Source organism: Cimex lectularius, unplaced genomic scaffold, assembly GCF_000648675.2.
Source record: "Cimex lectularius strain Harlan isolate CLEC.00 unplaced genomic scaffold, Clec_2.1 scaffold74, whole genome shotgun sequence".
In the NCBI taxonomy this organism is placed as follows: Eukaryota; Metazoa; Arthropoda; class Insecta; order Hemiptera; family Cimicidae; genus Cimex; species Cimex lectularius.
Genome location: NW_019392795.1, coordinates 1,406,890 through 1,426,882, shown reverse-complemented (window position 1 = coordinate 1,426,882; position 19,993 = coordinate 1,406,890). Strand labels below are relative to the sequence as shown.

Genomic DNA, 19,993 nt, shown 5'->3' with positions numbered 1-19,993 from the left:
TATTATCGCACCTGAATTAAATAGCGGAGGCCTCTTTTTCGTGAGGCTGCTGAAACCAGAGCTGACGCTCGCTATGCTCCCGCCGGAGAAGTCGTCTCTCCTGTCGGAATTCTCATCTCTTTGGTTCGTCTCACCTGTTGGTATTTTCTCCTGCCTCATTTTCGTTGGAGATGGTCTATGTGAATGAATAATGAATATAATAATTTTATATATATATTTTATATTGAGACTTACACTTTGAACAGAATGTCTCCGGAAATCATGTTCATCTTAATCGTGACAGACAGTGTTGAATTGTCTTGGCGGCGTCTCGTGTCATAGCCTTCCAGTAGGCACTTCCTCTGTATACATCCCGAGCCGGCGAACTCAGCAAGATTGAGATCTGTAAAGCCTAATTTCTGGAACGATCTGCCTCCTTTTATCTCCTAAAGGCAAACCAAGAAAAAAATCCAATAAAAAGTTTGTTTTACAAGACAAAAACGAAAGAATTTTTCCATTACCTTTCTAACTGAAATGCGAAGCATGCACGGATCGAGTATGCCTGTCGATGCGTTGGCACTCATTTTACAAACAAATTCGAATTTCGCTCCCCACCTCACTTTATGGTCCTGGACTTCTTCTCTGTAAACAAATTAAAATTATTAAGTTAATTAATTAATGTAATGGATATATTATATAACCTAGCAAGCCCTGCACCACCTTACTTGAGTGAATAGTACAAAAACAGCAAAGAATATATTTAAGAATGTGTAAAAGTGTCTAGATTTAACAAACGCATGCATTGGGGGCTGAAATAACCTAGATGCTAGCCCCTTGAGCTTAACTTCGGTGGCAGTATGGATAAGTCTGAGGTCTGACCCCATACTGCCAAAACCCAAAGACGGTGATTCTTGCAGCTTGCCACAAAAATTATAAGCTCAATTCTGTACATATTTGTATATATGTGCATATGTGTTACAGTTGAACTTAGATAAGTTGTTTGTCCACTTCTAACTTTTATCCAAACAGTTCTGAGTTTCCTTTCACTCATTCCTTTCCCAATTGCAATGTTGAGCCTTGAACAGAATTTTACCCTGTGAGAAGGGAATTTTTAAGCAATCCTAGGCCTAATACTACACATTCACGCTCATGAATACGTTCAGTCTCTATATACCCAAAGAAATACAAGGTGATTGTGCAGAACAGGTTGTTGAGGCTTGAGACAGACTGGAACTGCACACTGAGTGCTGGGGATTTTTAAGCAATCTGAGGCTACTACATGCTACACGTTCACGCTAATAAATACATTCAGTTTCTATATACTCAAAGAAATTCAATATGACATCTATAAAGTTCAATATACAGTAAAACAGTGCTGTTTCTTTAAAAATGGTAGCAGAGGATCCAAATACTCGCAGCTGTGCACTCCAACATGTTCTTTATATGTTACATTTATATGTTACATGTATTTTTAACATTAGAGGGCTGGATCGTGGTGGTTTTGACGTCCCAGCCTTAGTCGTATCATCCAACTTTTCCTTATCCTCCGCTTATATGATTTATATAAATAAAAAGACAATGGTAGGTGATTATAAAAGAGAAAAGAACTGGAAAACGAAGTTGAACACTTCATCAAGATGAATTGCATAAAAATATGCAAATGTTATTGCGGATTATGAAGATATAACATCATAATAGTCACCACAATTATTATACCGAATATTTTAGCATGAAAACCAACTAAAACCCATTTTGAGAATAAATTTCCCAAGAACCATTTCCATTAATAATTGCAATTTGATGTTTTTGGGAGTTTTAGTTTATGTAATTCTATTTTTTTGCAATCTTTAGACGAATATTAAGTTTTATAAAATAAATAAAATATTTATAAAAATTAGGTGTAAAGTCAGTTTATTATTATTTATTTGGCAAAATTTTTATTCGCTTGGTAATAAAAATTACATATATAAAAAAATTAAATAATTTTTGGACAATTTTTTTCTCCAATAGACTCATTTCTATCTGCTGTATTTGCAGATATTTGTAGTAGCTGTATTTTAGCTATTTGTTTTATTATGCTCCATCATGTGTACACTTTCTGGGCTTGGGTTTTCCACCGTTTAGGCACAAAGTTGAACCATGACGTCAGTCTTTTAGTACCAAACTTACACAGCTAGCAACTAGCAATTTTTCAATGTTCTCTTCATGCTTTTCTTGAAATTTATTTATCCAGAAATGTATTTTTAACTCGTAAATAACAGCCTGACTTGTTTTCACTTTTCTTGTTTTTCCCCGAACAAGCATGTCCCTCGTGTTGATAAAGATTGCCTTAAGCTAAAAATTGATTCTATTTTTTAACTTTTAAAAAGTCCTCTTTTTGTCATATTTTCATTGCATTTTTTTAAGACAGAATAACTGATTTACAAAATACACCCTCTTCTTGCTTATTACCCCGTATTAACTTGCAAATAAAAATAAATTATATAATGAAATTCAATTTGTCATGAACATCTCAAGTGGTTAAAGTCAAAGTTCATGGGTTCGAATCCACCTTATGACTCTTAAATTTTTCATCTCAACCAAGATAAAAAGAATAACTAATTGAAATAATTAATAAGGTCAATTATGACAGCTAAACATGTATGGATTTATACAATGAAAATCAATCGGTACAAAGGGTAAATTATACAGATATACAATGTGAACATAATTTACTCAATAACTCAAATTTATTCGCAGGCCAACCAGCTAATTAATGTACTAAGCAATTTTGGTTATATCGTTTACAAATTTTTTCATATTGATTACACAACCTTATCAGACGTGATCAGTCATTTTCGTCTATACCATCAATTTTAACAACCGGATGATTCTTCGAGTCGAAATTTCAAGGGGGGAAATGATGAAAGCGATAAGAGATTAGGTCGATGGTATCTTTTTTGTTTGAACTTTATAGCCTTTTTTTTTTGGACTTCTTTTTTTCATCAACAAGGCGGTCTTTTGAAGTGTGACATTTGATGAACACTGCCGAGGGGGGTTTCTTAGTCACTAGGTATTATAATTCAAAGTCTGTCCCCCCTTTCATGTCCGAAACGGAAATGAGAGTCCTTACCGGACGTTTGTTGGGCAAGAAACGTGGAAGAAGGAGAATCTAATCAAGCGGAAGACTTTTGTTCGGGCCATATTCGAAATTATTACACCACAAAGAAGAAACAACAGAAGTACAATAAAACAGGAAACAGTTCTGGCCGAGAGAACAGTTATTTTTAAACAAATACAAATAAGCAATAAATCATATTCAAACATAAAATCATAAAAAATTACAAACTTCATTAAAGATAATTTTAGCAAGGATATAATAAATTTCGAAGCCCCTTCGTTATTCTATCTACAGCGGTTTGAGAAATGCCCCAATAATTTTTTTGTTTTGTTAATCATTTCCAGGACCGTCGTAATTCTTCTGGAAGTGCTATAAAAGGAGAAAAACACCAGGGGTCATTCGGCTCTTTCATATTTCCGCAGGGGTGGCGTGTGGAGATAAGCCGTGAACGAGGTCCATAGTCATTGGGTCAATGGGCCGTTTGTCGTTTTACCGGAAAAACTGTCTAATTTGCGCCGTTTTTGTTTTTATTGTAAATATCGATTCACGTTGATTTTCGGATTGTGTTTGACCAGCGATGGTCGGGAATCTTTTGACGGGAAATTATAATGATGCCGGTCATAGTTTTTATGGTATCGAAGGATTTCTGTACCTTTTGATGTTTTCCGGAGGCCCAAAGGACTTTGTCGGACGATGAAAATGGAAAACGCGAGAGAGAAAAAAATGGAAAATAAGAAACAGAGAAGATAAGAAGTATATATGTAAAGAGAAAAAATACAACAAAAAGAAGATTCCTAAAACAAGGAAATGAGAATAAAAGATGGAATATAGAGTTAAAGTACCCAAACGTCGAACAAGAAAAAGAAAAAAGTAGAGAGAAACAAAAATATACAAGCTGGGGAGGACATAATCAGATCGGAAAATAAAAAAAACAAGAAAAAATATGAAGATATATAAAAAAATAAGATCAGTCAGAAATGGACAAAAGTCAAGAAATCCGAGGAGTAAAAAATGTGGGCATAAAATAAAAGAGGTAGAGATAGATACAAGAGAAGAAAGAAGAGCGAAAAATAAAAACTTATAGAGTTAAAGTACCCAAACGTCGAACAACAAGAAAAATAAAAAAGTAGAGAGAAACAAAAATATACAAGCTGGGGAGGACATAATCAGATAGGAAAATAAAAAAAAAAAACAAGAAAAAATATGAAGATATATAAAAAAAATAAGATCAGTCAGAAATGGACAAAAGTCAAGAAATCCGAGGAGTAAAAAATGTGGGCATAAAATAAAAGAGGTAGAGATACAAGAGAAGAAAGAAGAGCGAAAAATAAAAACTAAGAACGACCAGGGAAAGCGAAGAAAAATAATACAAGAAAAATAAGAGAGAAAAAAGATGATTAATAAAAACAATAAAACATGAGAAAAGAAATGCATACCATGAAAAATAAAAATTCCTCTTCTATCACTCTCTCTCTCTCCGCACCTCTTCTTTTGTTTCCACAACTACATTTTTCTTTCTTCATCTACACGTTTCATATACACCATTCTTTCTACACACATTTTTTTGTGCATCTCTATGTATTTATCTATCCTCTACCTATCTATCTATCCACCTATCTTTGCGTATCTCTTTTTACTCGTCAAGACGAACTCTCTTTATAGATACAGTCCATTTGGAAAAGTGACTTGCTTTTTTTTTACATTTATTATATTTACCTAATTTGTTATGAATTGGTTGTTTAATTTATTTGTTATGAATTGGTTGTTAAGTTTATTTGTTATGCCCGAGCTATTCATTCAAAAACATAATATTAATCCACAAGTAGAAAATTATTCCTTCTCAATGGCACGGAAAAACCTAACGATTCGGGTTAAGTTAAATCTTGATGTGTTCAATGCTGGTTTTATACGACTTTCTCCTAACTCTGCCGGTTTTCACCCAAGTTCGTTCGATAAAATTAACAGTTCTGTAGGCAGCCTGGTAAATATCCGTCGATTAATGAAAGCGCGGAATGTTCAGAGATGTGGTCCGGAATTCCAGAGTTTTCCAGAAATGGCAAATCCCGACGGCTTTACGGCGATCATCCGGAATCTCTCGAGGTGTGTACAGGTGGACAGTTGGTCGACGACCTTTCCTATCGTGTCAACCCCAAAACTTGTCAATTCACTCCGAGCACACGAGAATCTTCGCCATATCCGTTCGTGCTTTGAAAAATAAACTTTGATTCTGTTTCAAAACTAAATGCGATAAACAAAGACTAACAATGAAAACAAAACTGTTTACAAAAGAAACGATTAATTGAGGAGAAACAATACTAATAAATGAACAACGTCAGAACAGGCAGAAAATATTTGTTTTTATCAGGTTCTGTCATTAAATCGCACAATGACGAAATAAATTGTCTAGCCTTATCAACATGAAAAACAGACATAAAGTAAATAGATGTTTCTCTTAAGTCAAAGTTAAACTTTACCGTCTGCTTGAAATGCTTCAACTTATAAATACAATGTGACGAACGTTTTACTTTCTTCGACTTTCCTTTACTTTAAATATATTATTAAACTTTGGTCTGAAAATTCGTTTTGTTGAAACAACACCCCTAGGGCAAAACAAGCTTTTGGGAGCTTTCCACACAAAAGGGCAGATGTATAATTCAGAATTAAATTTGGACTAAGGAGTAAAACGTAATAGTTTAAATTCAATGCGGGCGCTATTCTGACCGAGAGCATTGTCCAACCTTGTTAAATAAAATCTTATTAGCTTTTTAAAATAACAAATTGGGGCGTTTATTTTTGACCCACTTTTCTGACATGTTTACAATTTAAAATGTTAATCTGCCTAAGCAATGTTTTGAGAGAGAATGAGTCTTTTCCATACCTACTTTGACCTTCATGTGTTGTGTAAAACATAATTAGAACGTTGTTTTAATACTTTTTTTCATTATAAATGTTAATTAAGGTTGTAGGGTGTTCTACAGAGATGAGATAATTATTGGTGGCTTTAATCTTAATGACCTGGTGGAAAATGGGAAATTGTCTTGGACATTCTTTGTCCGGCATTTTTGTTTGCTGTAGAAGTTAATGAGCTTGCATTAAAAAATATAGTGTTAACATTCTTCAAAATTTTCCTAAAAAGTATAATTTTCCTTACCACCACAACTCAGTCCTTATAACTTCCTGCAATTCCCAATCCAATGGAAATAACCAATCATAGAACACATTACCAAATCGCAAAAACCTCAGCATCATATCGTACAATCAGTTCGGTGCAATTACATGGCAAAATCCTTTATAAATCCATACTAAAACACCTAGATCCCATCTTTGAAAGCTCCAATAGCATTCCATCCCATCAATTCGGGTTTAGGAAACATCACTCGACCATTCAATAGTACTATAAGGTGAATATAATCGCATCTCTTAAGGGGAAGAATGCTGCTCGGGTGCTTTTCTAGACGCGAGGTAAGCTTCGATCGACTGGGAACCTTGGCTTGCTCTGGAAACTTCATTTTAAAATCGTAACTTTAAAGTACAAATCGGAATATCCTTTTCCCCCATTCATTATGCCTAAGTGGGAGTTCCTCAAGGCAGCATCCGTGGTACCATTCTATATTCAGTATATTGCAGACATTCCTATCATTCCCGATAACGTACCTGTCACTGTCGATATTGCAATTATTTTAGCTGAGACACAAAAAACATCTTTGAAAGCTCTGATGTCAATCCCATCCCATAAATTCGGGATCAGGCAACATTACTCAACCATTCATGCCACAGGTTGATGGACATCCATGGACCTTGAAAGGAAGGAATGCTGCTCGAGTGCTTTCCTAGACATTAGGCAAGTCTTCGATCGAGTATTGTATCCGGGCTTGCACTGGAAACGCTTTGACAACCTTTCATTCACATATTACTTATCTGTCCGGTAAGTACTTTCAAGAACAAATCGGAACATCCTTGTCCCTTATCCAATATGCCGAAGTATATGTTCTACAAGGCAGCATCCTTGGTCTTATTTTCTATTCAGTAACACTGTAGAAATTCCTATCAATCCCGATAGATTACTCAATGTAGATGTAGATGTAATTTCAGAGTATAGTATACTGCGCCCTTTAAGAGCTATTGTATCCCCCGTGCTCTGCCTAAAGCACATCGGTGAGTCCTATTTCATCAAGAAACTTGATTAATAGGCTCGGTTTCAGTGGTTGAAGCTCTTCTATGGTAACATTGTACATCCCAAAACACTTCCTCCTGCGGGCTAATGTAGCTCCGCAGTTTGTTAGTAAGTGTGTTGGTGTCTCTTCTGCTTCCTTGCAGAATCTACTGTGCCATCTTGGATTATTCCAATTTTCTTTAGATGTCCATTTATCTACAGTGTCCTGTCAGGACTCCTGTTAGGATTCGCAGTCTATTCCTGCTTCCTTTGACACATTCTGTGATTTCTTTCTTGCCAAAATTGGCTAGAAGATTCTTGGATTGTCTATGTCCAATAAGTGAATTCCAAAGTTCACTCATTTTCTTTTTGTCCTTCTGTCTGAAATATTCGTTAATCGTGTGGATTCCTATGCCACAGAAGGGTTCGGGTCCTATCAGCGGTGTGGCAGCCCCTTTCCTTGCAAGGGTGTCCGCTTTCTTTTTGCCTTCTACTCCCATGTGTCCTGGGACCCAGCAGAGGCTGACTTTATTCTGCATACCTATATGTATTTAGTTTGGTTTTGCAGTTCAGCACCATCCTTGAACTAATGGTATTTGAGCTTAGTGCTTTGATGGCTGCTTGGCTATCTGACATGATAGCTATATTCTTGTTTTTGTATCCTTTATTTAGATTGAATTGGATACATCTTTCAATTGCATGAATTTCAGCTTGGAAGATACTGGTGTGCTTTCCCATGGGTTCTGAGTATTTGGTTCCGGGTCCGAACACTCCTGCCCCCGTACCTTCCTGTGTTCTAGATCCATCTGTGTACCAAAGGATGGTGCCATTTTTGAGGGAGTTATTTCCCTTTCTTTCCCATTCCTTTTTGGTGCCCAGATGTATTCGGAATTTTTGGTTAAATTCAAACCTCCTGTTCATGTCATCTCTTGGAGCCATGAGTGATGGATGGTTTTTCCACAGTTTGTTTCTGTCTCTCCATTTCAGTTTTATTCCTGTTGGAGGTTTCTCTCTAGTAAAGGTGATTATGGATTTCTGTGCTGTCCTTTCTACCATGTGATGTAGGGGGATTAGTCCCAATATCTTGTAGATAGATTACTCAATACATGCAGACGGTACCGCCAAACTTTCAGCAAGCCCAGACCCAGCAGTGGCCTGCAGAAACCTCCATGAGTTTGGAAGAATGGTTCAAGAAATAGAGAATCAGACTCAACGAAACAAAATCCAAGCAAATAACCTTCTATCTATGCTGTATCCTCTCCTTTAATGTACTACATCTCTGTTCTTGTCATAGCCGGTTCAACCAAGCATTTCAACCTCAAAAGAGTCCAGTCACTACAGTCCAAAAACCTTCCAAACTTGATTAAGAAACATTTGATGAAGTCAGAAACTCTGGAAGCTCTGAACCTTATGTTAGCGAGAGATATGCCCCAGACGGACAAGCAACACTAAGACCCTCAGGGTGTACATATTGACCATAATTTTCCCCGTTTTGCTAATTTTAAATACTAGTTGTGGCTGATGGTTTCAAGTTTAGTTAAACTCAAGCGTTCTCGATGCGCTAAGACCACACCCCCATGGGTGGTATTTTTAATCGTGACGTCTTCCTTTATTCACGCCGATAAATATATTCAAACAAAGTAAAAATCACAGATCACTATTTAACGTAATTTCGACAGGCCTGCGCGTAATCGGTATTCCACCACAGACACCATACCCACTTAACTACTCACGAAAGCAAATACATTCACACAATCTGGTAATCAACGGGGCTTTATTAATACGTGACTCACCCCTTCAAAATAATGTCAAATACTTTTTTAAAGGTTACTGCCAGCTACTAACTCGTTTTTTGTTTTGTTTTTCTTCTTTTTGGCGGTATGATCTATGCATATTAGCCATGGTGACAATTCTTATGTGTGTTCAAATTGGGGGGGGTTATCGTGAAAAAAGGGCCAGAGGCGACGGTGGGAATCGAACCCACGACCGCGGCTTGAGAGTCTCTCATGCTAACCACTCGACTACCGCGGTCCCCGAAACTCGTTTTTTTTCTAAATCGCATTTTTTTATTACACTTATCTTTAACGCTTAAGCCTTTCACTCCTGACTAAAATTCCCTAAGTCTATTGAAAAACAAATGCTAGTATTAAAACGATAACCTAATAGAAGTTTAGCGGCACTCGAGAGTTCTTGACGTTCCGATGAGATCCCACTCTAAGCTTTGACGTCCTCCTAATATAATTTACGCTAATAAATACATTCATAGAATAAAAATCAATCATTTACTATCGCCTAATGAATCTAATTTTTTCCGACAGGTGTGGCGGGTACTCGATATTCCACCACAGATACCATAACCATTTAACCAACCAGTCACGCAAATAAATACATTCACATAATCGAATAGTCACTGCAGTCAGTGCCAGTTTAAAACAAAGCAATTAATGCTTGTTTTAAGCCGGGAATACACTTACCCGATGCGACTTTGGATTTGCGTCGGGTAGCGCCGCATGGTGTTGCATCGAGTGAGTGTGTTCCCGGCTTAAGGCTCTTTTATCACTGTTTTTTTCTGAAAACTGCTGAATATACAGCTAATGGGAACTAACTTTTCAGAACAGGTGAAACTATCGATCTTTCTTCTTTTTTTTAAGTTGAAGTTGAAAGTGAAATAAAGTTAATGTAAATAATGAATGATGGAGTGAGTGTGGTGTTCAATCCTTTTTAAAAAGATAGTGCCTACTCACAGTAAGTTGTTTTGCAACGATCCGGATTTCGAGCCGTTTAGCTTATCATCAGGTTGAAGGATTTCTACAACCTGATGATGAGCTAAAAGGCTCGAAATCCGGATCGTTGCAAAACAACTGTGAGTAGGAACTATCTTTTTAAAAAGGATTAAAGTTAATGTTGCATTAGCTTGTTTGATTTGGTGAAGAAATGTCAAATATGGACAGTTTTGGTTTAAAAAGGGTAACTTTATGACGAACTAACTAATGAACAAAAACATAAGTATAATTACATTTCTTTATTGTTTTTAAATTAAACATGGGCGTCAATGATAAATGGACAGTCCTTACACAATATATTGCTCATGGACTAATAATATTCCAGCTTTAAATTGCAAATAGGATCCGACACGTTTGAATAACAAGGCGAAGACGGAAAAAAAAGTCCCTTCGCCGTTTATTTTTCGGCCTAGTTGTTTGTGTCGAGCCTGTAACATTTCGGCTATTAGGACGGCAATTTGGAAAAAATCAACTAGTCAACAACGTCCAATTTGCTCTTCTATCGGTAAGATAAATTATAATTGTCCGCCTGTTAGGAATTTCGGCAACAGGCTCGAGGGGGAAGCGTTTACACCAGTCATTAATAGACGTCTGCCCTAGATCAAAAAATCTACTGAGAAATAAAATGAACGCTTTTTAAGATTATAACGAGCCGGAAGCCCGAGCTATATAAATTGGGGGTTTATGGCGAAAAAAGAACAAAAAAAAACGAATAATGAATATTTAAACAGTTCATGATATTTCAATTATAAAAAATAGAAGATAAGATACATTTTTAAAAACAGTTTGTCAATAATTAAACCCTAAAATGGTTGAAAAGAACAACGTATTCTGCAAATAATATCTTGGAATGTATTTCCTGAAGGAAACGAATCAAACGATGATAAAAAAAACGAAGAGTTTAGCCTAGAGCTTCCTATCCCGAGGGGATCGCCTATTAATCCGGTTACATGACAGCAGGATCAAAAAAGCCCTTTCCTTCCGGGGGAAAAACGTGATGTACTGCACGAGACTATACACAATGCAATATCAGCCTTTACTAAGTCTTTCTGGAATTTATTTATTCAAACTTTTCTTTCCTGTAGGTTTAAATTTCCTATTAGAAGTAGGGAAGAATGTATTTTATATACTGATCTCATCCGGTATACTTCAAGGTTTAGTCTCAAGATTAAAATGTATTGTTAAAAAGAATTCCGAGGGACTAGGTCAAGTTGCAGACCTAGAACGTAACACAAGGTCTATGAAACTTTCAACCGCTACTCCACGGCTAAGTTTGGCAAAGTCCAAGCTCTAAGTTTTGATAGCGTCTCCTAAGGGGACGCGTTATATTTTATTTAAACTAATCATCTTATCGTGTCCTAGTTTTTTGCTCCAAATTCATCGTGGTCGAGGATTACAAAAAAATGTGTATCCATCAAGTCCCAGGTTAAAAATAAAGCTTAGCAGTGGAAGCAGTGTTTTGAAAAATGCGTAGTTCCCGTTCCCGGGGGTGGTCACGAATCTCGTTTGACCCACATCACCCCAGAACTTCCTTTCAACCCGGCTTTTATTCCCTTATCGGTTGATTCGGTCGACAAACTAAACATATCAGCGGCTCACTTCCACCATTCCGGGTTAAAACGGTATGAGGACGAGTTTCAAAAACGAAAAAGGGTTCATTTGAACAAGTGTCTGTTGTTATTTTCCTTTCTACTTTGTGGATTTTCTTCCCCGGATTATAAAGGCTAATGCCAAGGTTGAGATAAGCCCAATTTATATGCCGTTAACCGGCTATAATTATCTGAATTTGTAAATATCCAACATTTATCTTAGGGTTAAGTCTGACAAATTTAAAATCTTACATCAACCACACCACCTTCGAAACCTTTCTTAGAATACCATAGTATTCTTAATAAAAACAATTCCTCAATTAATTATACACAATTTTTTCCGTAATGAAAAATTTGTGTCACAGGCGGGATTCGAACCCACGACTTTCGGCTCAATACGCCGCTGCTCTACCACTTGAGCTACCGTGACTTCGATCGCCCATGCCACAAACTTCTCATTTCGACTCCGATTTTATTCGAATTGTAAGCAAATCGCGTGTGACACAAATTTTTCATTTCGGAAAAAAATTGTGTATAATTACTTGAGTATTTATATATTTAAATAGAAGCTGATAAAATAATTAAAACTTTAGTAAAAACAATTCCATTCACGTACTGCTCACGATCTTCTGTTATGGAATTATTCTCTAGGTATTCCAACGAAACAACCTAATATAAAGCTAACAGGCGTCTTCCTGTGATGTCTGAAATCATCGAAATGCTCCTTTTAAAAAGTGCAATACATATACAATATTCACGTGAAATCATTTCTTCTCGCTATATTCAGTTTCCATCCAAATCATTCCACGATGTAGCATGCTTTCAGAGTCGTTGGCATCAATCCTGTTTAACTGACTGCTGCTTGGGAGTGAGTATACCAATACAATCAGGCATCCCTCAAAAGAGTATTCTTGGTCCCATTTCCATACATCCCAATAACATCATCACCACACGAATGACACCACAATTGGACCTTCTAACTTAAATCCTATCCTTAAAATAATCTTCATGAGGTATCGACGATTGCTGCAAAATGGAGGACAAAAAAGTAGTGTCATCCACAGTACATCAACAATCAACAAGGACGCTATAACTTCCGCTCAAGTCAGATACGTAGACGATACCAGACAGCAGAATGATGTAAAATCTTCACACAAGGTTGAAGAGACAACAAGTTAACATAAATATTGGACAACTAGGAACACTTTTAGGAGTGAAATCTGTTTCGTCGAAACTCAACCAACTTAAGAAGAAAAATAACTTTATTCTGGGACCTAAAAATAATTTACATGAAATAAATAAAGGAAGTTCCTTCTATGAAGTTAAAAGTAAAAAAAAAAAAAAAAAAAGATAGAANTGGGATTGAGGACTAGGGAATTTTTATGGGCCCATTCGTTGATGGAGTTTAGGTCTTTTTGGATCTTGAGAGTGGCCGAGTGAAGATCGGAAGGATATGTATATTTGGGAGTCATCGGCATATAGGTGATAGTTACAGGACTGGTTGGAGTCGGACAGATCATTGATATAAATGGAAAAAAGGATCTCCCTCTAGAGCCTTGGGGCACCCCAGATGTTAGAGGGAGGAAGGAGGAGGTAAGCCATTGGGAGGGAGACAGCTTGGTGACGATTGGTAAGGTAGGAGTGGAACCAACGGATGGTGCTGGAGAAGAAGGAAAAATATTCGAGTTTAGAGAGGAGAGAAGAGTGAGGGACAGAATCGAAGGCTTTAGAAAAATCAAGAGGGACAAGTATAGTAACTTTCCGTTGGTCCATTGCTAAGTGGTAATCACTGGTAATTTTTCTTAGTGCTGATGGGTGGAATAACCTTGGCGGAAGCCAGATTGGAGGGGGTTGAGAAGATGGGACTGTTCAAGGTGTCTGGAGACTTGTGCTTGGACTAATCTTTCTAGAGGCTTGGACAAAAACTTAACTTACACATACTACTGCGTCCACTCTTGATACATGAAGTTCTCAGACATATCTTCAATGCTTCTTACTACATCTCTAATCTCACTATTCTCGATCTCAATTTCCTTTTGTCAACGAACCAATCCGATCCCGCTTCCATATCGGGCTTTCAATCCATCCAAGCCATACTACCCGATCATATACATTTTCCCTCCACGTCGCCTTAAAAACAATGGCCCCGAGGCGCCCTCGCCCCTTAACCCTCACATTGGGTGCTAGCACATTGGCTGGTTTGTCTTTACATGTGTTCTGCGGGGTTCATTGCTATGGGAGACAAAGTCTTTCTGATTTACTTTTGTCTTACAAAGATTATTTCCCACGTACTTTCTCAAATATAAGGCATGTTTGACAAATCGACGGTAAAAACTGTTTTTAGATAAATAAATCAGCCTGATATTATGGCAATGCCAATATTTATTTCCTATGCGACGAGGTTAAAATGTTACTCAAACCGGTCGCATAATATCCATTGACGTAGGTTCTCATTGGATATTCAAATTAACCTCTAGACAATGGGAAATTATTAAAAGAACAAATGTGACAGAAGAACTAAAAATGTAATGGAAAGCTTTGTGATGTTGATTCAGTTTCCTGAAATGGCAAGAAGTTAACAAATAACACACTGATAAAATCCTCATAACATCAGACAGCCAAACCCCCTAAAAGCTCGTAAAAAGGTCACGTCCAAAATAGCCAAGGACACAAAGGAGTTGTCATGAACAAACAGACAAACCGGCCAATGGAATATCTGAAAGACCATTTAGCCCAGGACCTAAAATTGGCATAATAAAGATAGCCTCCAACATCCCAGAATGGCTCTACACAAAACAAAAGTTCACTAGTTTTCGTGGTCCGCTTGACCAATTAATATCTTTCAATTAATTCAGGTTTTTCGTGGAGATATAAAAAGGATGGAAGAAATGGCAAAAAGGAGGGAAAATTCAAAAGGTGGGGTTGAGATGGTTAGTTAGTGTCCGAGTGGATCGAAGTCACGATAGCTCAAGTGGTAGAGCAGCGGCGTATCAAGCCGAAGGTCGTGGGTTCGAATCCCGCACACTGACTATTTTATCTCAACTAAAAACTTTAATTAATTGAAAGACAAAACAAAAGGAGAAATGATCGAACTCCAGAGGCTAGACATGGTAAACTCATGAATAAAGAACTCCCACCCAACTGACAAACACATTCCCTCAGGTAGACAGGGTAAAACTCATTGGAGTCATGGGACTACCAGTCACAGGCATCTGAGAAAATACTTACACATAAACTAAGCTACCAAGACGACTCAGGAAAAAGAATTACGGCAGTGACAGCCAATGACAAACTACTTTCTTAAAAGAATAAGCGAGTCAATTGAATTGAACGAAGGAACTAGGAAAAGTACAATACGCCAAAAAGCCGCATTGCTTATGGAATATCAAACCCTCGCTTCGTTGTATCATCATCTGTTTACAAAAAAATCATTTAAAAAAAACTTTCAACATAAATGGCTTTTCAGAAATTATTTATTTTATTATTAATTTAATGGATTTTGGATCGTAAGGTGCGAAAGGCATGCAGACATCATACACTCAATATAGCGAATGGATCGAGTCTTCAACAATTTGGTTCTTATCAATATCAATTTTTGTGTGTTTAGTTAATGGGCTAATTTTAACCCCTTTTCTTTCTTATTGTCGGTCAATTCTGAATGGTCAAAATAAATTATAAAAATCTGCGCTTCCGTGATAAAGAATTTTCCTTGGACTTCCAGCAGGAATGGAATCAGCAGGATCTAAAAATAGAAAAGTTGAATTTCTGAAACGGCAAGGAATTCCACCCAGCGGTGTAAATAAACGATAAGACGGCCAAGTTTAGCAGTTAAACGTAAACTATTATTAGAGTCGGCGGTACTGAACCCAGGGGCCTTATGAATATAGAATAAGGTTGGCCCGCGGTCGATAAATTATTGCCCAAGTTAAGATGACAATAATAAAACCTACTTGGGAACCGTCCACCTGTTTGATTCAGACGTTGACATCCTGTTGGAATTTTATGAACTAGTCGCCGTGGATACTGTCACAGAGTCGAAAAGTGTATGTTTTTCGTCAGGGAGTTGTTGAAAAAATTTAAAAGTATGAATGAACCATGCCGGTTGAATTTGCATATCACACTTGGGTTCAATGCCAACGACTACAAATAATATACAAAACAAACATAAAAATCATAAAAGTCGAGTGTTTTTATGACAGTACGAATTTATGTTGTAGAGTTGAAAATTTGACACAAATCACTTGAAATCTTTTCCCACTGAGAGGTGAAAAAATTGCCATCCTTAATATTTTGACTTATAAATTTTTCATTGATTACCTTAGAACAATATTTCATCGGTTGTTATTGATTAAAGGTAAATAAAATACAGATAAAATTATCTCTCATATTCTTTTTCGCTATATGACTATATCTTAGCTATATGCAACCTCTATCTACCAAGTCAATCTCACACTCTCACTCCCCCTCTCCCTCTCGCTCTCGCTCCCTCCCACCCCATCTTAAATGGATTAAAGGGAAACAAAATACAGATAAAATCATCTCTCATATTCTTTCTCGCTATACGACTACATCTTAAGCTATATGCAACCTCTATCTACAAGTCAATCTCTCTCTCTCTCTCTCTCTCTCTCTCTCTCTCTCTCTCTCTCTCNGTGATCAGTAGAGGAGCAAGTGAGCACCCCTGTGGGACATTTCGGACAGGATGATTTGAATATCTTATATCTTAGCTATATACAACCTCTTATCTACCAGTCACTCTCTCTCTCTCTCTCTCTCTCTCTCTCTCTCTCTCTCTCTCTCTCTCTCTCTCTCTCTCTCGCTCCCCTTTTTAAATGGATTAAAGGTAAACGAAATTCAGATAAAATCATCTCTGATATTCTTTCTCGCTATATGACTATATCTTAGCTACATGCAACCTCTATCTATCTATCATTCAGTCTCTCTCTCTCTCTCTCTCTCTCTCTCTCTCTCTCTCTCTCTCTCTCTCTCTCACACACACACACACACACACATCATTTGTAATTTGTAATATATTTTCCAACCGGAAATAAATTCCAAGTGTTGGTATAAAATACACGTTCTTTCGTTTTTTTACTTAAAATTCAATTATTAATGCCTTTAAAAACGGAACTATCCACGGTACTAAATGCTGGGTTGAAAAAAAATTAACGATTAATTCGGCAGGATGTTGTTTGTTGGGCAAAAAGAGATGATGCTCTATACTGTTAAATCCTCATTGCGTCATGATGACCACGTAAGCGTTTATAAATAATTTACGAATGCCGTCACAAGATTATATAGAATGGGTTACCTGATGATGACATCAGCGTCGTTACGCGAGATGATAAGATCGGATTTGAACTCATCCGATTGAAGTGGTACTGCGTCACGTCTCAGGGCTTGTACCAGCCCTAATCCCGGCTCTCACCCCTTTTAAGCCGTCGAAAGAAAACATCAAGAAAGCTCTATGGGTGCCGTTGTACGAAAGTGATTTAGAGACGGGACCCGGCTTAATAGGGTGGATATTGTTGCGTGACACGAAGGCCTCTAAAGGGCATTGGCCGGTTGATCATGAGCGACGTCCCCCCCCTTGGTAAAAATCGGGAAAAGCCGATCATGATTTATTGCCACGATACATGACAGTGAGCTCTCTCACGTGTCAGAATCCAGAGAGAAAAAAGGCCAAATCTCCGGAAGTTGAGATTATTTACGCCGAGCGAGACAAGATTGGCGCCTCTCCATCCGATTCCGGCTGACTTTGTTTGGGTCACGCTGCAGTGGTTTATTAGGTCAACTGCTTGGAGGAAATTCCATGATCAAAAAACAAAAAATAACCTATTTTGCATACAACACGTTTTTATTTTTGTTTAAACTTTCTATTTCTATGTAATAATATAAACAAACTTTCTGTTCAACAGTAGACGAATTTCACCTAGGTTCACTGGAAATAAGAATGAGTCACTGGGCAATATAGAACTTATTTAATTTAGACCATGCTGCATGTATAATTTAGGCAGATATGTTTGGATTATAGGATAATGCCGGAATTTAAGTGACCTCAGATAAAAACACACGGTTTAAAAAGAAAACGGTAGTCCACGAGCTTATTCAACAAAATTTGAATTTTGGTTATATCCTTAAGCTTCTGAGATCGTGTATGTTAACATTTGCGTGGGAGTAAGTTTGAGAAAGATGAAAACGGATAAGACTTGTGAGTAAATGAGAGTGGCGTAAGAGATATTCAACCAGAGACAATGTGTGACTGTTGAGTGAAAGAGGAGCATAGGTATTTAGAAATAAAAGATGCAGAAAGAACGTAGTGAATGAACGAGGCATACTTTTATTTTTTCGTCTCTCACGATATTTTAGATAGAACTATATCCACTCTTCATTCTCTGACTCTATCTCTCCCCCCTCTCTCTCTATCCCTATCCCTCTCCCCTCTCTCTATTTCTCTCCCTCCTTCTCTCTTTCTCTCTCCCTCCATCTCTCTTTCCCTATCCCCTCTCTTTCTCTCTCCCTCCTTCTCTCTTTCTCTCTCCCTCCCTCTCTCTTTCCCTATCCCCTCACTCTCTCTCTTTCTCTCTCTATCCCTCCCTCTACCTCTTTCTCTATCCCTCTCACCCCCTCTCTCTATCCCTCTCACCCTCACTCTCTATCACTGTCTCCCTCCCTTTCTATCCTCTCTCTCTCTCTCACTCACTCACTCACTCACACACACACACACACACAAACAAACACACACACGTACACGCGCGCGCGCACACACACACACACACACAGATAGAGAGAGAGAGAGAGAGAGAGAGAGAGAGAGAGAGAGAGAGAGAGAGAGAGAGAGAGAAAGAGAGAGAGAGACAGAAAGAGAGAGAGAGACAGAGAGAGAGAGACAGAGAGAGAGAGACACACACACACAGAGTATATCTCTCTCTCTCTTTCTCAAAGGAGGAAACCTCGTGAAGATCATAAATTATAAATAAAAACTGAAACATTAGCATTTTTTAAAATCTTGGGTTAATTTATCACTTTAGTCATGTAATAAATTTATCAATGGCGCATATTTAATTTCATGCTCGAGAAGATTTTTCCCTTTTATTTTGTTATTTCGTAACTGCATATGTAAATACAAAAAATGATAATCAACAGTTGATAATTGTGTACGTAAGATACATACACACGCATACATAGGCGTGTCAAGCATGTTTTGGATTGTATGTCGAATAGTCTTTTGCAATCTGTAAAATTTAGTGTATGGGAGTGCCACATTAGTTAGTGTATGCCTGTATAAAGTCCGAGATAATTTAATTCGTTAAAAGTATAGTAAACGGGAGGGCGGGTTTTTCGGTTTGGATGTTTGGATTTTTGTTCGTTAACCTTGATTTTACACCGCAGGAGTCCCGATTCTAGGTTACGGATTTATGACTGGATCTTTACGAAGAGTCAGAAAAACCATATTGGTACCAGGCAGAGTAGTGTGTGAGTATGTCTGTCGTATAAATTGTGAATAGTAGAGGAGCAAGTGAGCACCCCTGTGGGACATTTCGGACAGGATGATTTGAATATCTTATATCTTAGCTATATACAACCTCTTATCTACCAGTCAATCTCACTCTCTCTCACTCTCTCTCTCTCTCTCTCTCTCTCCCCTTTTTAAATGGATTAAAGGTAAACGAAATTCAGATAAAATCATCTCTGATATTCTTTCTCGCTATATGACTATATCTTAGCTACATGCAACCTCTATCTATCTATCATTCAGTCTCTCTCTCTCTCTCTCTCTCACACACACACACACACACACATCATTTGTAATTTGTAATATATTTTCCAACCGGAAATAAATTCCAAGTGTTGGTATAAAATACACGTTCTTTCGTTTTTTTACTTAAAATTCAATTATTAATGCCTTTAAAAACGGAACTATCCACGGTACTAAATGCTGGGTTGAAAAAAAATTAACGATTAATTCGGCAGGATGTTGTTTGTTGGGCAAAAAGAGATGATGCTCTATACTGTTAAATCCTCATTGCGTCATGATGACCACGTAAGCGTTTATAAATAATTTACGAATGCCGTCACAAGATTATATAGAATGGGTTACCTGATGATGACATCAGCGTCGTTACGCGAGATGATAAGATCGGATTTGAACTCATCCGATTGAAGTGGTACTGCGTCACGTCTCAGGGCTTGTACCAGCCCTAATCCCGGCTCTCACCCCTTTTAAGCCGTCGAAAGAAAACATCAAGAAAGCTCTATGGGTGCCGTTGTACGAAAGTGATTTAGAGACGGGACCCGGCTTAATAGGGTGGATATTGTTGCGTGACACGAAGGCCTCTAAAGGGCATTGGCCGGTTGATCATGAGCGACGTCCCCCCCCTTGGTAAAA

At 37.5% G+C, this 19,993-nt stretch overlaps 1 protein-coding gene across 4 annotated transcripts in view; it reads right to left on the bottom strand.

The window, feature by feature from the left end:
* Positions 1-19,993, bottom strand: part of LOC106667511 (protein FAM102A) — a 109,303-nt gene that overhangs the window by 10,982 nt on the left and 78,328 nt on the right. For all 4 annotated transcript variants that reach the window (XM_024227967.1, XM_014395494.2, XM_024227968.1 and 1 more), the window contains exons 2-4: positions 501-621; positions 235-425; positions 12-175 (exon numbers count right to left, since the gene is read on the bottom strand). In XM_024227967.1, coding sequence (XP_024083735.1) covers positions 12-175; positions 235-425; positions 501-621 — 476 coding nt within the window. The remainder of the gene's footprint in view (positions 1-11; positions 176-234; positions 426-500; positions 622-19,993) is intronic.